Source organism: Camarhynchus parvulus, chromosome 26 (assembly GCF_901933205.1).
Source record: "Camarhynchus parvulus chromosome 26, STF_HiC, whole genome shotgun sequence".
NCBI lineage: Eukaryota > Metazoa > Chordata > Aves > Passeriformes > Thraupidae > Camarhynchus > Camarhynchus parvulus.
The window spans coordinates 5,316,398-5,334,497 of NC_044596.1; the positions used below are offsets into that span (position 1 = coordinate 5,316,398).

The following is an 18,100-nucleotide window of genomic DNA, read 5'->3' on the forward strand; positions in this document are numbered from 1 at the left end:
AAAGTGTTTTAAAATCCTGTTGAGTTTGGGGTCATTTCAGGCAGGCATGGGGGGTTCTGCCCGACCGTGTCATCAACTGATTAGTAGGAAGGATATAATTCTGACTTCTTCTTAGCCAATCAATAGGACAAATAAGTTGTTGGCAATGATTAGGATGAGCATAGCGATTAGGAAGAATAGTAGGTAGGTGAAAAATTTTGTAGTGTAGGGGTCTGAGGCTATATATCATGTTGCAAATTGTAGGATAGATCATGATATGAACAGTGCAATGGGGAAGAAGGTAAGAGAGTAGAAGTCTATTTTTAGGCTGAGGGGGATTTTGAAGTTTATAATGAATTTTAATTCCCAGAAGGAGGTGAGACTTTCTGTTCCGGAGTGGATATAGGTTTGTAATTTTGTTGGGAGTGTTTTTAAGGTTTTTGGATAGAAGAGGAAATAGGATGGGGATGGAGAGGGTTGCTAGGCTTAAGAGTATGAATGTGTTTAGGACTAGTGAGAGGTCCACACTGCCCCTCTTGCCCAGCAACCCCCCCAGTGGGACACTCCCCTCCAATGCCCTGGTTCCCATCTGAAGTGGTGCCCCTGCCTTGCAGACCGGCAGTGTGGAGGGGAGCTGGGGGAGTACACGGGCTACATCGAGTCCCCCAACTACCCGGGGAATTACCCTGCCAATGTCGAGTGCACCTGGAACATCAACCCCCCGCCCAAGCGCAAGATCCTCATCGTGGTGCCCGAGATCTTCCTCCCCTCCGAGGATGAGTGCGGCGACGTCTTGGTCATGCGGAAAAACTGTAGGTAACCAAGCAGGCCGTGGTGCTCAGGGGAGGAGCTGGGCAGGAAAAGGTTGGGGTTTGGCAGGGAGGGACAAAGGTGCATCCCCGGGCAGCTGGAGGGGATTTTTGGGAATAGGGTGAGTGGGGAGATGAGCATCACCCTGCCATCCGGGTGTCTTGCTGGATCTCAGGGGGATGTGCATGGGCTGGGCTGCACACCTGGGCCTCAGCCTCCATTTTGGGGATTAAAACCCCCATCTGGTGCTTTCCAGAGCAAGGAAGGAATAACAATCCCTACTATGTAACATGAGGGTTAGGGAGGGGGCTCAGCCTTGCCCAGCATGGACAATTCCCATCCCTGATGCCACCCTTGACCCAGTAAGGCTGGGGGTAGCTCTGCTGATGGGCAAGCAGCATCCTGTGCCCCCTTGCTGTTCCCTGCAGCCTCCCCATCCTCCATCACCACCTACGAGACCTGCCAGACCTACGAGAGACCCATCGCCTTCACCGCCCGCTCCCGCAAGCTCTGGATCAACTTCAAAACCAGCGAAGCCAACAGTGCCCGGGGCTTCCAGATCCCCTACGTCACCTATGACGGTGAGCACGGGGAGATGCCATCCCAGCACCCTGGTGCTTCTCCCCCCACAGTTTGGGTCCCATTTCACACCTCCTGTGTGTTTGGGGGGAGTGGACTGAAGGATGGGGGCCAGAGGTTTGGGGACAAGTGGCAGCTCATGCCCTGTGTGTTTTGGCAGAGGACTATGAGCAGCTGGTGGAGGACATCGTGCGGGATGGAAGGCTCTACGCCTCCGAGAACCACCAGGAGATCCTCAAGGTGAGCCCCCAAGTCCATAATCCCCCAGGGCATCCTTCTTTTCAGGGATGCCTCCTGCTCTCCTTGCACTTGGGGCTTCAGGGGAGCACGGGAGGGATGCTGAATCTCCCTCTGGCTCGGCTTCCCTGCAGGACAAGAAGCTCATCAAAGCTTTCTTCGACGTGCTGGCGCACCCCCAGAACTACTTCAAGTACACAGAGAAGCACAAGGAGATGCTGCCCCGCTCCTTCATCAAACTCCTGCGCTCCAAAGTCTCCAGCTTCCTCCGGCCTTACAAATAGCCCGCCGCGCCCCGCCGCCCCGGGCCGCCCCGCAGCCAAGGAAACCCTCTTGTCCCTTCCTTCTCCTTTCTGATTTTTACTTCCTCCGCCTGGCTCCGGCAGGATCGCCACTGCTCGCCCCGCAGACGTCTCCCCACGATTTCCCCGCCGCTCCCTGCAGAGCTGCGCTCCAGCCGGAGCTCGCTCCGGTCTCATCTGATGGAGCCACTCCCCTCTTCCGAAGCAGAAGGTTTTAGGAAACTGAAGTAGTGGTCCTTTCGCTGTCCCGTGTCCTCCTCCCTTTGGTTTCCTTTACGCCAGCTCTGTCCCCGTTCCCTGGTGCCAGCAGCAGCCCAGGACAGTGAGGGGGGTCCCTGTCCTTGCAGCCCCGGGCAGCGCTCGCCGAGGAGCGCAGGAGGCGACGCCGCGTCCGCCGCAGCTCCCGGCGCCGCTTTGGGGGAAAAGAACTGACGAAGCCGACTTGATGGAAAAGGAAATGCAAAGGAGCGATGGCAAAGCCCACCAGCGCGGCACCGTGGTGGCTCCGGCCCGCTGGAGAGCCGCGCTGGTGCTGCGAGGGAAGCGCAGCCAAGCCACGTTCCCGGAGAACAATGTCTGGCTGCACGGGAGAAAACAGGGAGCAAAGGAGAAGGACTTTCAGCCGGGTTCGATTTTTTTTCTTCCCCCCCACCCCGCCGCCCTCCCCACACACCCCAGACACTTGTGCCAAGAAACCAGACTTTGTTACAAGCTCTGCCAAAGAGTAACTCGGAAAAGCAAGCTTTGAGAAGAGCAGGAGTTAATGTTTGTGCACTAGGATATCCTCCTTTCTACCTTTTTCATATGTATTAAGTGCAATCATTTGAGTCTTCCTTATATTATTTAGAGGGAAGTTGTTTTTTTTTTCCTACTAGAAACGACAATATTTATAACTGCCTGAGAAACGAGAATGTGTGTTTGCAAGAAAAACAAAAACCACCCATCCAGAGCAAGCCGGGCCCTGGCCTGCGCTGACCAGCACAATGGCATCTTCTGGCGTTTTCTGCCACGTTTGTCCCTGATAAATGCCCCTCTCTGGGGGGACATGGTGCCTCTTCTGCTCGGTGCAATGGGGTGAGTTTTTGCAGGGAGTTGGAGGCGTCTTGGTTCATCCATGGGGGTGGAGTTGGTCCTTTCAGACTGATCTGTCACAGTTTGGGTGTTCCAGTGCCATTGCGAGGGGACTCAGCTCTGTCACCTGCTTGTTGCAAACTGATTTGTTTCCCTGCAGGGGCTCAGGGATGAGCCAGCACCTGCTGAGGATGGGTTGGGGAGCTGGGAGGAGAGGGGAGCTGGCCCTTCACTCAGCCCCCAACTCTCTCCCCCAGGTACAGCAATCCCCACCTCACAGACCTGGGGAGCTTTTGTGCTTCTGAATCCCACCAGGCATTTTGGGCCCCATCCCTGTGTGTTCTCACCCTGCAGGGATGCTGTGGGAGTCCCTCCCTAGGGAGGGGGGTGCAGGTCCCAGGGAAGACCCATCCCGCCACCCCTTGTTTCACTGCATCTGCCTCCCCCAGACAGGCTCAGCTGGGGACAATGGCCAGGTGGACACCGCTGGTGGCTTTGTCCCCCCAGCATCTTCATGTGGACAGAAGGACTCCCAGGGACAGGCAACTGCTACCACCTCTCCTCCTCCTCCCCAAGCCTTCCTCCTTTTCCAGCCCTGCCACCAGTTCTCAGCTGTCATCCTCCCCACACCTTCATCCTCATCTTCATCCTCTTAAAGACCTGGAGCTGCCAGGACTAAACATGATTGACCAGCCTATAGCTCTGCCAGTGGCAGATCCCTTCCATCACTGTCCCCACTTGTCCCTCACTGTCCCTTTGCCCACACCTGAGCCCAGCCCTGCTTTTAACAAACCCATTATTTATTGCTCTGCGTGTCCCACTGGGTCCATCTTTCCTGCAGCTGCTGGTCCCTGTTTTCCCTCCTTGATCCACGCTGCTCCAGCACCCCAGGAGCCTCTCCCGGGCTCTGTGAGGGGCTGAGCACTGGCACAGGGGCTGAGGTTTGTCCCCAGGATGCGTCAGTTGGAAAAGTCTGTCCTGATTCATCCCAGCTGTGGATTTTCCCCTGCTGCCGCCGGCTCCCAGCCTGTTTGGAAGCTCCACAGCTGTGGGCTGAGCTGTTTGTCACTTGGTCGCTGTCTGCAAGCAGCTGCTTTAATGCACAAAAGCTGCTGGAGGGATCTGGAGGGGTTCTGTGGCTCTGGGACAGGGGCACAGGCCAGTGACCTTTGAAAGGGTCCTTTGCATTTAGACGGAAAAAAAAAAACAGCAGCAAAAATAAAATCAGCCCAGGAATGACCAACCCTGCTGTGGTACCCCTCGTGCCCACCAGAGTTCATGAACTTTGATTAACTCTGGCTCATCACCCCTGTAATGTCAGGTTACAGGGGTGTCCTGGCTGTCACCTGTGTCACCTCACCAGCCACCTCTGCTGTGGAAGGATGAGGTGGGCAGCACCTCCTCCTGGAACAGCCAAAGGCACCTGGTAATGGTGCTTCCCCCTTCTGCTTTCACCAAACAGCTCAAAAAAGCCCCCAAAATTCCACAGGGCCCCTGGAGCCACCCACCCCCACCTCAGAATGGGTTTGAAAGGCTGAAACCCACATCAGCCACCTCGGGGATCAAGGTTTTGAAGCAGTCAAGAAAAATTAGGGTTGTTGGGGTTTTGGGTTTGTTATTTTTTTTTTCATGTTGGAGTATTTATATCTGCCTTTTGCAGCGGGCCAGGACTTGCCATCTCCAGCAGAAACGATTAAAGTGATGAGCAAGATGTAGTTCATGAAGTTATTTGCACTTGATTAAAAGAAAAAAAAATTGTTATTTGAACTTTGTAAAAAGAAATGTTTGCATTTTGTATTGTCTTTTTTTAATTATTAAATGGAATTTCTTGGTGTTGTGTTGATCTTTCAAAAACTGGCTCTGATGCTTATTTTAAAGGTTTCTAACAGCAGGATCCAGAGCTATTTTCATTGTTTTGTTCCCTCGGATGCTGACAAGCTTTTCCAGGGCCCAAAGTATTTTTTTCTCCCCCCAGAAGCTTAAACGCTGCACTTCCCTAAGCTCTCCAGTCCCTGCACAATGTATTTATTTATGCACATTACTTAATTTCATTTTTAGCCCAGAACATGGAATTAGACTGGCTCAGAGGGAATGGGAAACACCCTCTACCTCAGCCCCAAGCCCTTTGTTGGGCTGCAGCTCTGTCCTTCAGCACCCCTGGACTTACAATGCTCAAATCCTCATGAGCTGCACCTGGACAGGTGTAGGCCACTTGCATTTAAACAGTTCTGCTGCCTCTCACCAGCCCTCTCAGAGCAGGGCTGGGCTCTGCATCAGGTAAGGGTCCCCTCTGTGGGCACAACTGCTGAACCTGCACCTGCTGGGACACCTCTGCTCTGGGCGAGTGGGGTCCTTCCTCCTCCCTCTCTGAATGCAGGGGGGATGAGTGAGGCTCCTTCCCTCAAAAGCTCCAATATCCCACTTGGAATTCACCTCTCTCTCAACTCAACACAGCATCTGAGCCCTTCCCCTGGAAGGAGCAAGCAGTTCTTTGTCAAACCCTCCCCCAGGAGCTCTGCAGGAACAGAAGCACACACAGCTGAGGGTGTCTGCAGGGTTTATTGCTGCCCCCAGCCCTTAGTAGAGGCGCTGGGGTTTCCCCATGGTGCTCTTGATGTACAGAGCTCGCACATTCTGCCAGTTCTTCTTCAGCAGAGACACCAGGAAGTTGATGGCCAGGTGGATGTTGTAGACCAGCTCGTCCTCTGTCATCTTCACGTGACCCACGGCCACAGCCAGACAGAGCACCTGGGGACAGACACAGGTACAGATTTCACAGGCAAAGCAAAGAGCTGACCCATGGTCTGGACATGCCCACACCAGCTTTACTTCTTGCCCCCAGCCCTCTCTGCACTGTGGCAGAGGCCAAGCTCCTCTCTGAGCAGCCTGGAAGTCAATGCTCCCCAAAGGCTGGAGGATTTATGAGTGAGCCAACAGGCCAAGTGTCAGGACATCGTTAGTTCAGCAATTCTAAATGCTCAAGCATTTGCAAACCCTCCCATCTGCTGTGTCCTCAGGATCTCCACAGAGCTGCTCCCAAGTTCACTTGGACAGAGACAAGTCCCAAATTTACCCCCAGCAAAGCTCCACTCGTGCTCAGCGCCCCAGGGACACGCCATGAGCAGCAGCCACGTGCTGGGAGCAGCATTCATCACACTGCATTGTGCTCAGCACTGAAGCATCCAACCCTCTCCTCATCGTCTGCTCCAAGATCCACCAACCACAGTTAAATTATTCCTCCTTTCTGGCTGGCCATGGAACACTCTGGGTACATTTCTCCTTGCTGGAGGAAAGCAGCCACAGCTTCAGGAACACTCGAGGGACACCTACAGCCCAATCCAGAGATGGCAGAGACACAGAACAACCCCCAGGCACACAGCTGAAGCCAGGCTTTACCTTCTTCATCTGAAACTTGATGGTGGATTTGACCTCATCCACCTTGGCCACCAGGTTCTCGTTGTGGGTGAGCAGGGAAGGGAACTTCCCAGCTTTGTTCAGGCCCGGGCCCAGGATTCGAGGGATTTGCTTGATCAAGGACTCCGAGGCCAGGAAGGCATCGTACTTCTTAGCTGCAAGGAGACAAGCAGGGAGCTCAGGATGGACCCTGCTCCCAGCCCAGGCTCCCAGGAGGGACTCAACTGAGATCATGCAACTCCCCCTGCAGACAAATCCAACATTCCTGGGTCCCACCAAAACTGGAGCTGGTTTTGCCAACAACCTTTGAGGAATGACTGACACAGCAGCCAGACCTCAGCCTCACTCAACACAGTGACTTTAAATCCCGTTCCCTGAAGGAACTGTCCTTTGCTGAGCCCCAGGGGACACTGAACTCCAAGCTCTGCAACAGCCTCTGCACACCAGGATGAATGAGAGGATCCATCTAGGAGAGGCTTGGCCAACAATCACAGCTCACAGCTCCACGGCCCATTATGGACTGAGGGGCAAGTTCCTGTCTGCCTGAGCCATGTACAGAGGGACTCTGGAGTTCTCAGGAAAGGAAGGATTTTCTCTCTGACCAAGAGAAAATGAGTGCATTTCATTCTGTTCACACAAGAACTGCAGGACTAAAGCACACTCTTGCCTCTAGTGTCTCCTAGCTTCTGCTGCCCTCCAGCTCCCCGATCAGGAAACTGAGGGACACAGCAAAGGGTGAAACTGTTGACAGGGACATTTTCTGTGTCTCTCCCTTCCTTGGACAACCAGCCCCATTCCAGCAGTACTGATCTGTCACACCTGCACTGGAAATAGCCTGGTGGCTTTTCTGAATAGTTTTTGAGCAGATTTTGGACTTGGAGCTGACTCTGCTCAGCTTTTCAGCTCTGCAACATGGAAATCTGAGGACAGAGAAAAGCCTCCCGGACACTCACCCAGCTTCTTCACCAGCTTCTTGTTTTTGTTGAGCTTCTTCAGAGCTTCTATGTCCATGTGAGGGATGTCAACCGCTTTGGCCTCATCGCAGTGCTGCTGATCCCCCAGCAGACACACCGAGAATTTGGGCCGTGGCGTCGACTTCAACCTGGGGAAGGACGGACGGAAGGTCCGAGTCAGTGATGGGCCAGCCCCACGCGCGTGTGCATGGGGCCAGCACGGAGACACCTTACCGCAGCACGGGGCATCCTGCACGGCCGCTCACCTGCCGTCCCGGGCAGGCCGGTGGGGACAGCCCAGGGGCTGCCGCACCTCCCCTCATGTTTTAAGACCCAGGGTGAGGGTCCGTCCAGCCGCCCCCACCGGGCCGGGCCGCGCTGGACTCCCCAAGCGGTTCGGCACCGCTGCGGCCCCGAGCGGGACCGGGCAGGGCCGAAGGCTGGGTAGGAGCGAGAGGATGGCGAACCTGACGGTACCGGAGAAGCGCTTGTCCTTCTGCGGGTCATAGTTCTTGAGGCTGATCTGCAGCTCCACCGTCTCCACGAACCTGCGGGAGGCACCGGGTGAGGCCTGGCCGGGCACGGACGGGGGAAGGCCGAGGCCGGGGGTGACACATCCGTGTCGTCGGTTCTTACTTGCGTTTCTTGGCACGGCTGCCGTGCAGCACCTCCTTCACCGCCTCGTACAGGGTGTCCCGGGACACTTTGCTGCTGCGGGGGGAAACGGCAGCGCGGGCTCAGAGCCGGCCCCGCCCGGGACGCGGCCCCGAGCCCGCCCCGGTCCCTGCGCGTTCCCCCCCGCCATTGACCCTGAGGATCGCGCCTCGCCGGCCGCCCGGACGGCCCCGCGGCCCCCGCCGGGCGCGGATAACGGCAGATGGCGGCGGATGGAGCGGAGCAGAGCTGAGCTGCACCCACCTCATGGCGGCGGCTGCTCGGATCGAAGGGGCGGAAGTGGCTCCGGCGCGCTATAAATAGTGGCGAGATCTCGCGAGGCTGGAGCGCGCGGCGCGGCGCCATATTGGGAGCGGCGCCCCGGGGCCGCCATGCGGGGAGAGGCGCGGGGAGTCTGCCCGGCTGTCCGCCCGGATCTCCTTCCTTGTTAAATAAACAACTGCGGGCTCTTTGCCCTGTGTCTCGGACTACCAGGACAGGAGCTCCTGCATCGCTTCACAGTGTATCCCAGGAGCCCCGGGCTGGCCTCAACGGCCGCCGGGAAGGAGCTGCCGGTTCAGGCTGGGCGCGGGCGCTGCCCGTCCCGGTCACGGGGCAGGTACCGCCGGCATCCCGGGCCGGGCAGCGGAAACCGGGACCGTGTGGCTTCAGCATTGGCACCGCGCATGCGCCGCCGGCTGCGCTGCCCCGCCTTGGCCGCCGGGCGGCGCGCGCGGCCCGGCCCGGAACCTGCATGGCGGGCGGGGGCGGCCGCGCGCGGGCGGGAGCGGCGCCGCCATGCGGGGCGCGGGGTGGGCGGGGCCGCGCGCGGTGCACGTCGGGCCGGCGGCGGACCCGGGCCCGGCGGGTAGCTCAGGTCGGTGTGGGGGATGGGGGCGGCGATGGCGGCCGGGCCCTGAGCCGCCTCAGCCCCCGGGAGCCGCGCAAGGGGAGCCCCCGGGCCCGGAGCCGCCTCAGGGCGGGGCCCAGCCCCGGGGCCGCGCGGGGGCCCCGCCCGGTGGCCCCGCCCCGGGAGCCCCGGGCCTGCCCTCAGCAGCCGCGGGGCGCCCCCGTGTCCCGCTACCCCCGGCCCTGCCGGGAGCCCGGCGCCTTTCCCGGGCCTGTCGGGGGCGCGGGGGCAGAGCACCGGAGGCTCCGCCGGGTGCGGGGAGCGCGGGGCGAGGCGGCTCCGAGCGGCGGCGGGCACGGTTCCTCGCTGCTGGAAATGAAAGGATCAGAGATTTGTCTGTCAGAGGTGGCTCAGGAAGAACGCGCTGTGGCGCCTCTGGAAGATAACCGATCAGCAAATGTTCTTGTGGGGGTGTGCAGGCTTCAGCATCATTTGCTTAGAGCCTGAGATTCCGTCCCTCGGCAGGCTGGGAATTAGTCAGGAAAGGGAGGAGAGAAGGAGGAATAAAGCTCATCGCCCCTGTCTGCTGCAGCACAGGACATGCTCAGCCTGTAGGTTCAGGATTTAAAGTACCTGGAAACCCTGCAGATCATTTGGAGGACGGGAAGGGCTGGAATATAACATTTGTACTGTCTCTAAGAGAGTCTGTCAGTTCAGTTCACTGATAAGCTTTATTTCATATTTGGCTGTGGAATAGATTCTTATCCCTGCCTGCCTGCCTTTAGTGTGGGAAGGATGCATCTTTGTCCATCTTAATCCTTTAAACCTCAAAAATCTTTTGAGGCCATTCAAGCCTTTCCCAGTGTGCAAAAGTGGAGAGACTAAAGGAAGAGGAGAAACTAAGGGCAGGAATTGAAATGGAATTGTTCTTTTTACTTAAGGCTCGCAGCAAAGACGCCGACCCCGTGTCCCACAGGCCCCCATGCTGCCAGGCAGGATCCATGTGTGGGGACTCGGGGCAGGATGGAGAGCCTGGGGCTGCCAGCAGTGACCCTTGGGGATGGCACCACGGCCTACCTGCAGCAGGCTGCCAGAGGTAACAGAGCCTCGGGCTGTCAGAGGCTCCTCCTGGCTCTGAAATGAGAGTCAGGGTCACCAAAAGTGCCCCTCATGGCATGGGAGCTGCCACACAGGCAGCTGGTGGATTTGCACTGAGGTGTGATGTGAAATAAAATACAAATCAAACGTGCCTCTGGTTTGGAAATGAAGCTGTGGAGATGGGAGAGGTGTTGCTGTGGAAATAAAGGTGCTGTTCAGACCAGGAGAGCCCCATTCTTCCCAGGCTTGCTGTGGACAGGGAGCTGATGCTGTGGCCTGCAGGGCTCTGCTCCACCAAAACTTCCCCTGGGCTGAGCAGGTGGATCTGCATCACTGGTGTGCACAGGGTTTGGTTCACAGCAGTGCTTTCCCCACTCAGAGAGGTGCCAAATTCCACACCTGCCCTTAGCCTGGTGTTGGTGAGGTGCCCCTTTCTGCACCACCCACTGCTCCCAGGAAGAGGAGCACGCTGTTTCCCAGCCTGAAGAACAGGATGGAGGAGTTGTGCAGCTCCCTGTCCTGGGAGTGCTCTCCTGCTTTATTTTCTGTGCAAACTCACTGCAGGTTTGTTACACGTGTGGAGCTGAACTGTCTTGGAAGCACCAGGTTGTGTGACCCCTCTCAAACCTTTTGCTCCAGGTGAAACCAACCTGGATTCTCCATGTTCAGTGGGATGGAGCAATGCACCAAATCCCCTCTGCACCAAATCTCTGGGGAACTCAGTCATGATTACAGGTTTGCTTACAGAGTGAGGCTTTGCCAGAGTTGAGCCTCTGCAGCCCAACACTGGCAGCACTTTAGGCCCCTGTAGGTGCTGTAATTGTTTCCTAACAGTTGATCCTGTGCCAGAGTAGTAGATAAATCTCCCAGCACTTGCTGCTCAGCACACACAGTTGATTTTTTTTCCAACACAAGTGTAATTGCTTTCTCTGTGTGCTCTCTCTGCTCCTTGGCACGAGGAGCTGTGAGGGGCAGCTCCTCAGCAAGGGATGCCTGAGGGTCTTTGTGTCCTCTCTAGACAAGGGCAATGCCAGCATTCCTGGGAAGTGTCTCTGTGGGGGGAAAGCTGATCCATACCAGCCTAGAAGTGACAATTTCTCCCTTTTGTGGGCCAGAGGGGCTGGCTCAGCAGCTGATGGTATGTTTTAACTGTTCCAGGTGAAAAGCTGATTGAAGGGCAAGTCATTGAACTTGAAGATGGAACCACAGCTTATATCCATCAGGTGACAGTTCAGAAAGGTGAGGAACACACATGGCCCTCTGTCTCTTTGGAAGGACACTGTAGATGTGGCTGCAGCTCTCAGTGCTTCAGCGTTTGGGCTCCTCTGTCAGTTCCAGCTCTCAAAACTCCATGTGAACATAGGGTTTCTGTTGGGGTTTTCTTTCTTGTGGTTTTGAGGCTGACTAAACAAGGACATTGCCTGCAAAGTCGTTAGCAATCTGATGAGAAGGTGGATTTGGTGGAGGTGGAGACCAATGTTTAAGTGTCATTTCACCTGTGGGCTCTCCCTGTTGTCATACCACAAGGCCAGTGAGCTGTGAGCTATGTTGGTGCCAGGCACGCAGCACACACAGAGCTTGTTTCATGTGGGAGCAGCTGGGCAGGAATTTCCTCTGAACTGTGAGATAATGCATAACTTCTGGAATAGGTGCTGGTGGTGGTGGGAGGGGTCGTGTGGGGATTGTTGGGAACAGTGCCACCTTGGCCATTGACCCATCAGCCAACATCATCTCTGAAATTAGGGAACATTAGAGAGGAGTTGGAGCCCAGTTCATGTGGCAGGCACCAGAGGGGCATGGAGGAATCATCCTTGGCCAAGCCAAGATGCCAAAGGGCAGGTAGAAAGAGCTCTGTTACCTTGGGCAGTCCTTCCTTGATGCTCCTTGTGTGCCACCTCCCTCTTCTGTTCTCCAAAGGCTGCTTGAAATGGATGTTTTACAGCTGGCTGTGCCCCTTTTCCCCCTGCAGCCTCTTCCCTGCCTTCACATGCCCAGTGAGAGGGACTCTCCTCACCCCTGCTTCCCCTGGCATGGAATGTTTGTGTTCTCCTTCACACACCCCTGTGCCAGAGCATCCCCTTCTTGTTGGGATATAATCTGGCATTTTGAAACTGCTGAGACACTGCATCACTCCTTTGAGCAAAGGAAGAGGCAAATCTGTGCATGAAGCCTTGAAAACCTCACCATTCACATCAGAAGGGCTCAAATGGTGTCTTAAAACCTACAGCTGTGGTGGCCTTTCAGGGCAGCCTCAACTGCCACAGCATTCCTCATTCTGGGTCCTCCAGGAAGGTGTGTGGATGTTTTCCTTTCCTTTTAGAGGCTGTGGCTTTTGAAGATGGGCAGCCAGTGGTGCTGGAGGATGGCAGCATGGCCTTCATACACAGCACAGCCAAAGGTAAAACCCTCCCTGCTCTTTCCCTGGCAGCTGGAGAGAAGCTGCTGGAATGTCTCAGATTTCCAAGGCTGGGGAGATGAAGCACTTTTTTTCCTGCCTCACACTGAGGTTTTTTTCAGCTGATTTTTTTTTCAGCCCTTTGCCTGAATGTTTCCTCTTGCAGAGAGTTATGAGCCCGGCACATTCCAGGCTGTCCAGCTGGAGGATGGCTCCACTGCCTACATCCACCATCCTGTCATTGTGGCACCTGGCAGCACCATCCTGCAAGTGCAGACAGAAACTGGGCTCCAGGACTTGGCTGGGAAGGAGGAGGAAGATGATGGACTTGATGTGGACACCATGAATGCATTGCAGCAGTATGGCAGGAAGGTGAGGGCACAGCAGCATCTCTTGGCCTGAGTTTGTGCCTTCCCTATTTGAGAGAAGTCCCTGGACAGGGTCCAGAGTGAGTGCCACTGCTGAGGGGTGCCTGGCAGTTGGGGACACAGAATGGGGCTGTTTGTGGGGGTGCTGGGCCTACCACCCTTAACCTGCTGCAGGCTGAGGTTTGGGAAGGGAGGAGAGCTGCTGTGATAGAGCCTTTGGTGTGCCAGCAGTGGCCAAGCCATGGCCACCGTCCCCATGGTGACCTAAAAACCAAAGCAGCTTCAGATCCTGATGTGCTGTCACTGCAGTGTCCCACCCCAATATCCCAGGTAGTGCCTTTTTCTCCCATCTCCATGGGCTGTGGAGCAGGGGCTGCCAGGAGGGTGCTGGCAGTGCTGAGCTGGGCACAGACCTTCCTGCTGTGGCAGGCCCAGCCCTGCTCGCTGGGGAAGGGTGGGGTGGCACTGTGGCTGTCACTGCCTTCCTGCTGCACAGGGACACACAAACAGGGCCTGTGCTTCTTCACATACAGGGCTCTGACGAGGAAGAGGAGGGAGTGACAGACACCTGCCATGTGAAGAGTAAAGACTCCAGCAACATCTCTTCCCAGGTCTGAATTTTTCAGTGACTGGAACCAGGCCGAACTCCTCTTTGCCAGTAATTATAAAAATGTTGTGGCTTCTCTGATGAGTTAGCAAATACTAACTGCACTTATTTCAAATGAGCTGAGAAAGGGAGTTTCACATCTGAGAACCCCCTGGGATCTGGGAAGTGGGAGGGGGAAATGCAGCTTCCTAGAGCCCTGTCACCTGGGCTTCACCATGTGGGTAGAAGCTGGTTTGTAGGAACGTGTTTTTGGAAGATAACTGCAGGAGTGCATATGTATGGCAAGGAGGGAAATATTTGTGTGGGCTTGGTGAAGCTGTGGTGGCTTGCTGGATTGATTCCAGTACTTGTCCCAGCAGGACCTGCAGGAGGAGGAGGAGGAGGTGCAAAGCCACAGGAAGGGGCAGCAGGTCGGCAGCAGAGCTTTCCGCTGTGGGTACAAAGGCTGCGGCCGCCTCTACACCACTGCCCACCACCTCAAGGTAAAGCAGGTGACACGGCAGTGTGCAGGCCAGACCAGCCCAGGTTACACTGCCAGAGCAGGATGCTCTGTTGTGTGCAGCTGAGTTATGTGCTGAGCTCCCTAAGAGACCCAGATGTGTCAATTGGCCAAGGTGAAATCCAACAGGAAACCTCAAATTCTCTCCACCAGCATTTTTCCACAGTTTTCCTTCTTCCTTTCCTTGGACCTCATTTTAGGGACCTGTTGTTTCTTTTCCAGGTACATGAACGTGCTCACACAGGTGACCGGCCATACACATGTGACTTCCCAAGCTGTGGGAAAGCATTTGCCACAGGTAACAAATTCCTGTTTTGAGCAGACTTCATTTTCTGGACAACCCAGTAGAGCACAACATCCAGAGCATCTAAAGCAAGGGAATCACAGCATGGGAGCCTGCTGGGACTTCACTGATTGTGGGCAGATAATGGTGGAAGCAAGGTTGGAAGTGGTGTTGGGGTTGGTTATTTCTTCCCTTTCAAGCTTTGCAGACACAACACAAACACTCAGGTACATGGACTGAGGGCTGGTACTCACTTTGTCATGGTGTTTCCCTCTCATTACAAAATTAGTTGTGGTCTCTGTCCTGGACAGGGTATGGTCTGAAGAGCCACGTGAGAACACACACAGGTGAGAAACCCTACAAGTGTCCAGAAGATTTGTGCAGCAAAGCCTTCAAAACCTCTGGGGACCTGCAGAAACACATCCGCACGCACACAGGTGAGCAGCACGGGGCAAGAACTGCACAGGGCACAACCCAGTCAGAGGGACTCCAGATGGCTGCATGGTGGCAGCTCTCACCCACAGCACCCTGTCCACGCAGGTGAGCGTCCCTTCAAGTGCCCCTTCGTGGGCTGTGGCCGCTCCTTCACCACGTCCAACATCCGCAAGGTTCACATGCGCACGCACACGGGCGAGCGGCCCTACACGTGTGCAGAGCCTGGCTGTGGCAGGGGCTTCACCAGCGCCACCAACTACAAGAACCACATGAGGATCCACACAGGTAGGAGGGAGCCAGCAGCAGGGAGATTGGTGGGGCTGGAATGGGCATTGTCACAGGAGTGGAGCTGGGAGTGGCCAGGGAGTTGGAGGAAATGGTGGGAATTGCTTCATTGGATTGATTGTTGTTCCAGCAGTCTGTCTCCAGCTATTTGCTCTGGTGGAGAATCCCTCCCCAGGGCATGAGGAGGGTGAAGTTCAGCTCTGTGGCCTCTGCCCTAGGAGAGAAGCCATACCTGTGCACCGTGCCGGGCTGTGGGAAGCGCTTCACGGAGTACTCCAGCCTGTACAAGCACCACGTGGTGCACACGCACTGCAAGCCCTACACGTGCAGCAGCTGCGGCAAGACCTACCGACAGACCTCCACGCTGGCCATGCACAAACGCAGCAGCCACGGCGAGCTGGAGGCCACCGAGGAGAGCGAGCAGGCCCTGTTCGAGCAGCAGCAGCTGGAGGGTGAGCAGCCACACCCCCTCAAGGTGTGGCGAAGGGGAGGCAGGTGACACCAAAGCAGACACGCCCCTCTCAGACCCAAGTATGTGCCATGGCTGCCCTGCTACCCCATCAAATCCAAATCTATTGGAAGGTCCAGTAGGTTGGGAACAGGGCCCTGCCCATTCTATGGTACAGGGGAGGTAAAGGTCCTTCTTCCCAGGCCATCAGGGTCTTGTGCTCTTCTGTGCTAGCCCTTGAGACCACAGGCAGGTCCAGAGGCCAGGCATGGGCTTTCACACTCTGATAATGCTGCTCTTCCCCTTCTCTGATCCACCTGCTGCAGCTGCTGACAGAGGCTCTCCACTGAAGAGTCAGCATATTGCTTTCCTGTCAGAGATGGAGGAAGATGAAGAAGAAGATGCTGTGCCTACACAAATCTCACTTATCTCTCAGGATGGGACAGAGCAGGTAGGAGATAGACGCCCTCCAGAATGTCAGGGACAGCAGTTATTATCTGAAGTGAGATTCTGCCTCTACTCAGCCAGGATGTTCTTAGCAGGGCCTTTTTCCAGCATGTTTTTTCAGACCTTGGAGCTTCCTGGGTTCTTCCTGCCCTGAGGGGTCCCTCCTACAACCTCACCCACTGCTGCAGTGTTGGTGTGGGGGATCTCTGGTCCCAGTGCCCCCCTTGCTGAGGGTTTCTGGGTGTTTGTGTGGTCACTGGCAGCCCTTGGCACCTGCAGCTCCCCAGCTCTGCTGACCCAGGCTGGATTTGGAGATGTTTTGTCATCACTTGTATACAGCAGTGCTTTTCTTGTACTTCCCTCCACCAGCTGCCCCTGTGCTGACTGGAAAAAACTTCCTTCTGTGGCACAGGGCAAGGGAAGCAGCTGCCAGCAGTGACCTGTTTCCTCTTAGCCTGAGATGCTCCTGCTGCTGTCATGCACAAAGCTGTCCCTGTCCAGGCTTGAGACAAAAACTGAATGGGAAGGGGAGATGTGGTGGAAGGGGAAGGGCTGAAGACCCAAGCTCTGAGATCTCTGTTGTCAGTTTTATCCATGGTGCTGGTGCTTGGAGCTCTCTGTGCCTTGAGTCTTGCAGAGAGGCTGTTTCCTCCGTGCCCAGACTGAAGTGAACTCAGGAGCTGCCTAAGGCTGCCTGAGCTCTGCTGTCATCCCCAGGTCAGTCTGTCTCAGGAGGAGCTGCAGGCCCTGGGCAGTGCCATCGGCGTGGTGACACAGAGCGGGGTCCTCGCCGTGCCTGAGGGAGGGGACACTGGGACCATGGCTGTGGCCAGCACTGGTGACACCGAGGCACAGGAGGTACAGACAAAGCTGGGGCTGCCCCTGCTATTCTGCTAGAAGAGAACTGCGTTTTCTTTTAAAACACGATTACCTGACCTTTTCCAGGTGACCATAGTCGCGTCTGGGGCAGTGGTGTCAGAGGAGTCGGACATTGTCCCGCTCTGTCATCAGCAGGTGGCATTGCTGGCCACCTCTCACGGCACCCACATTGCTGTGCAGGTACCACATGGCTCTTCCACTGTCCCCTTCACTCCCTGGCCACCCAGTGCCACCTCTGGCCCTGCTGCATTGCTGTTTGCCCAGGGGGCTTGCTCCTTAATTCCCAGTTGCCCTCTGTGCAGAGGACAACAGGGACATCCTGCTGGGACTGCAGAATGCTCCTCTGCAAACAGCCCTTCTGCATCTCAGCCCTGTCTGTCCTTCTGCTTCATCCCCTGTCACCCACCTGTGTCACCCCTCTGTCCTGCTGGGAGCCCCCTGAGCTGCCTTTTGGGAGTTCAGCACTCACTCTGTCTCTCCCCCTTCCCTCCCCAGCTGGAAGAGCAGCAGAGCCTGGAGGAAGCCCTCAGCATGGCCACAGCAGTCATCCACTACGAGCCAGTGCCCCCTGACACAGCCCTGCCCGGGAAGGGGAGCTGAGGCCAGCAGGGCAGGGCAGTGCCAGCCCCAGCCTGCCGTGTGCAGGGGTGGCAGGGCAGGGACAGTGTCTGAGCAGTGCCAGCGTGTGCCCTGTGCCAGCTGGGACACTGACAGGGCACAGGGCTGCTGGGGTGACCCTGTCTGAAGGGCTCTTCCCTCTGGGAGGGAGGGCAGGTACACTGGGCAGCTGCCTGCTCCTGGGCTCTGGGCAGCAGCCCCCTCTTCAGGGGCACTTCCTGCCCTCTCCCTCTAGGAATGGTCCAACTGCTCCCCTTTCTTGGCCGCCCCTCCAGCTCAGGGGAAGTGGGCAGCACATGCACAGAAGCAATAAAGGCAGAGCAAGGCCAGGCTGTCCTGAGCTCGGCATGGAGGGTGAGCAGTTCCTGCCACTGGAGCCAGCACTGGGATAGTTCCAACAGCAGTTCCCCCATCTCTTTGTCACACTCCCTTTTCAAGCAAGGCTTCCATGGCAGATTCCTTGGCTCTGGAGCAGAGCAGCCAGCACTTGCCAGGAGCTGAGCTAGACCTGGATGTAAATGCTGAGTTGAAATAAAAGCAAATTTAAAATTTGTTTCTTAAAAGGACCCCCTCTTCTCTTTGGTGGAAACTGGGAGAGGGTGGATGGTGATGTTCAGCAGCTGTAAGAATTAAAGACATTGAGGAGATTTGTGGAATTGACCAAGCCCCTCCTGCCAAAGCAGCAGCTGTCCCAGAGGAGGGCTGGGAGCAGGGTGAGCTGTACCCTCCGAGCCCTTAGCACGTGGCTTGGAGGGGCTAAGACGTGTCCTGAAATCTCTCATCAGGCCTTGGCTCTTCCAGGGACTCCTGCAAGCCCAGATTTAGGGAATTGTGTCTGTGAACACGTCCTACATCCTCCCCTGAGCTGGGGAGAGGACCAGGGACCCCA

General features: G+C 56.3%; 3 protein-coding genes across 5 annotated transcripts in view; 2 read left to right on the forward strand and 1 right to left on the reverse strand.

Moving 5' to 3' along the window:
* The window catches only part of SCUBE3 (signal peptide, CUB domain and EGF like domain containing 3), a 31,573-nt gene extending 26,741 nt beyond the window's left edge, over positions 1–4,832 (forward strand). For both annotated transcript variants that reach the window (XM_030965573.1, XM_030965574.1), the window contains 4 exons: positions 594–791; positions 1,218–1,370; positions 1,529–1,608; positions 1,740–4,832. In XM_030965573.1, coding sequence (XP_030821433.1) covers positions 594–791; positions 1,218–1,370; positions 1,529–1,608; positions 1,740–1,889 — 581 coding nt within the window. In that variant the 3' untranslated portion in view covers positions 1,890–4,832. The remainder of the gene's footprint in view (positions 1–593; positions 792–1,217; positions 1,371–1,528; positions 1,609–1,739) is intronic.
* A 686-nt stretch (positions 4,833–5,518) lies between these two features.
* RPL10A (ribosomal protein L10a) lies at positions 5,519–8,340 on the reverse strand. The gene is made up of 6 exons (XM_030965575.1): positions 8,264–8,340; positions 7,982–8,056; positions 7,813–7,893; positions 7,346–7,494; positions 6,375–6,547; positions 5,519–5,726 (listed from the first exon to the last, which is right to left on the reverse strand). Exons 1-6 carry the CDS (start codon positions 8,266–8,268, stop codon positions 5,556–5,558), a joined length of 654 nt encoding a protein of 217 aa, XP_030821435.1. The 5' UTR covers positions 8,269–8,340; the 3' UTR covers positions 5,519–5,555.
* Positions 8,341–8,460: 120 nt separating this feature from the next.
* ZNF76 (zinc finger protein 76) lies at positions 8,461–17,731 on the forward strand. 2 transcript variants are annotated; one of them, XM_030965685.1, is made up of 15 exons: positions 8,461–8,618; positions 9,791–9,945; positions 11,106–11,186; positions 12,268–12,345; positions 12,509–12,714; positions 13,244–13,321; positions 13,677–13,799; positions 14,039–14,114; positions 14,411–14,536; positions 14,640–14,819; positions 15,038–15,271; positions 15,594–15,718; positions 16,432–16,572; positions 16,660–16,773; positions 17,089–17,731. In XM_030965685.1, exons 2-15 carry the CDS (start codon positions 9,873–9,875, stop codon positions 17,191–17,193), a joined length of 1,740 nt encoding a protein of 579 aa, XP_030821545.1. In that variant the 5' UTR covers positions 8,461–8,618; positions 9,791–9,872; the 3' UTR covers positions 17,194–17,731. The 2 variants fall into 2 exon arrangements, with proteins under 2 accessions (XP_030821545.1, XP_030821544.1); XM_030965684.1 differs by lacking the exon at positions 8,461–8,618 and adding an exon at positions 8,820–8,876.
* The last annotated feature ends 369 nt before the right edge of the window (positions 17,732–18,100 follow it).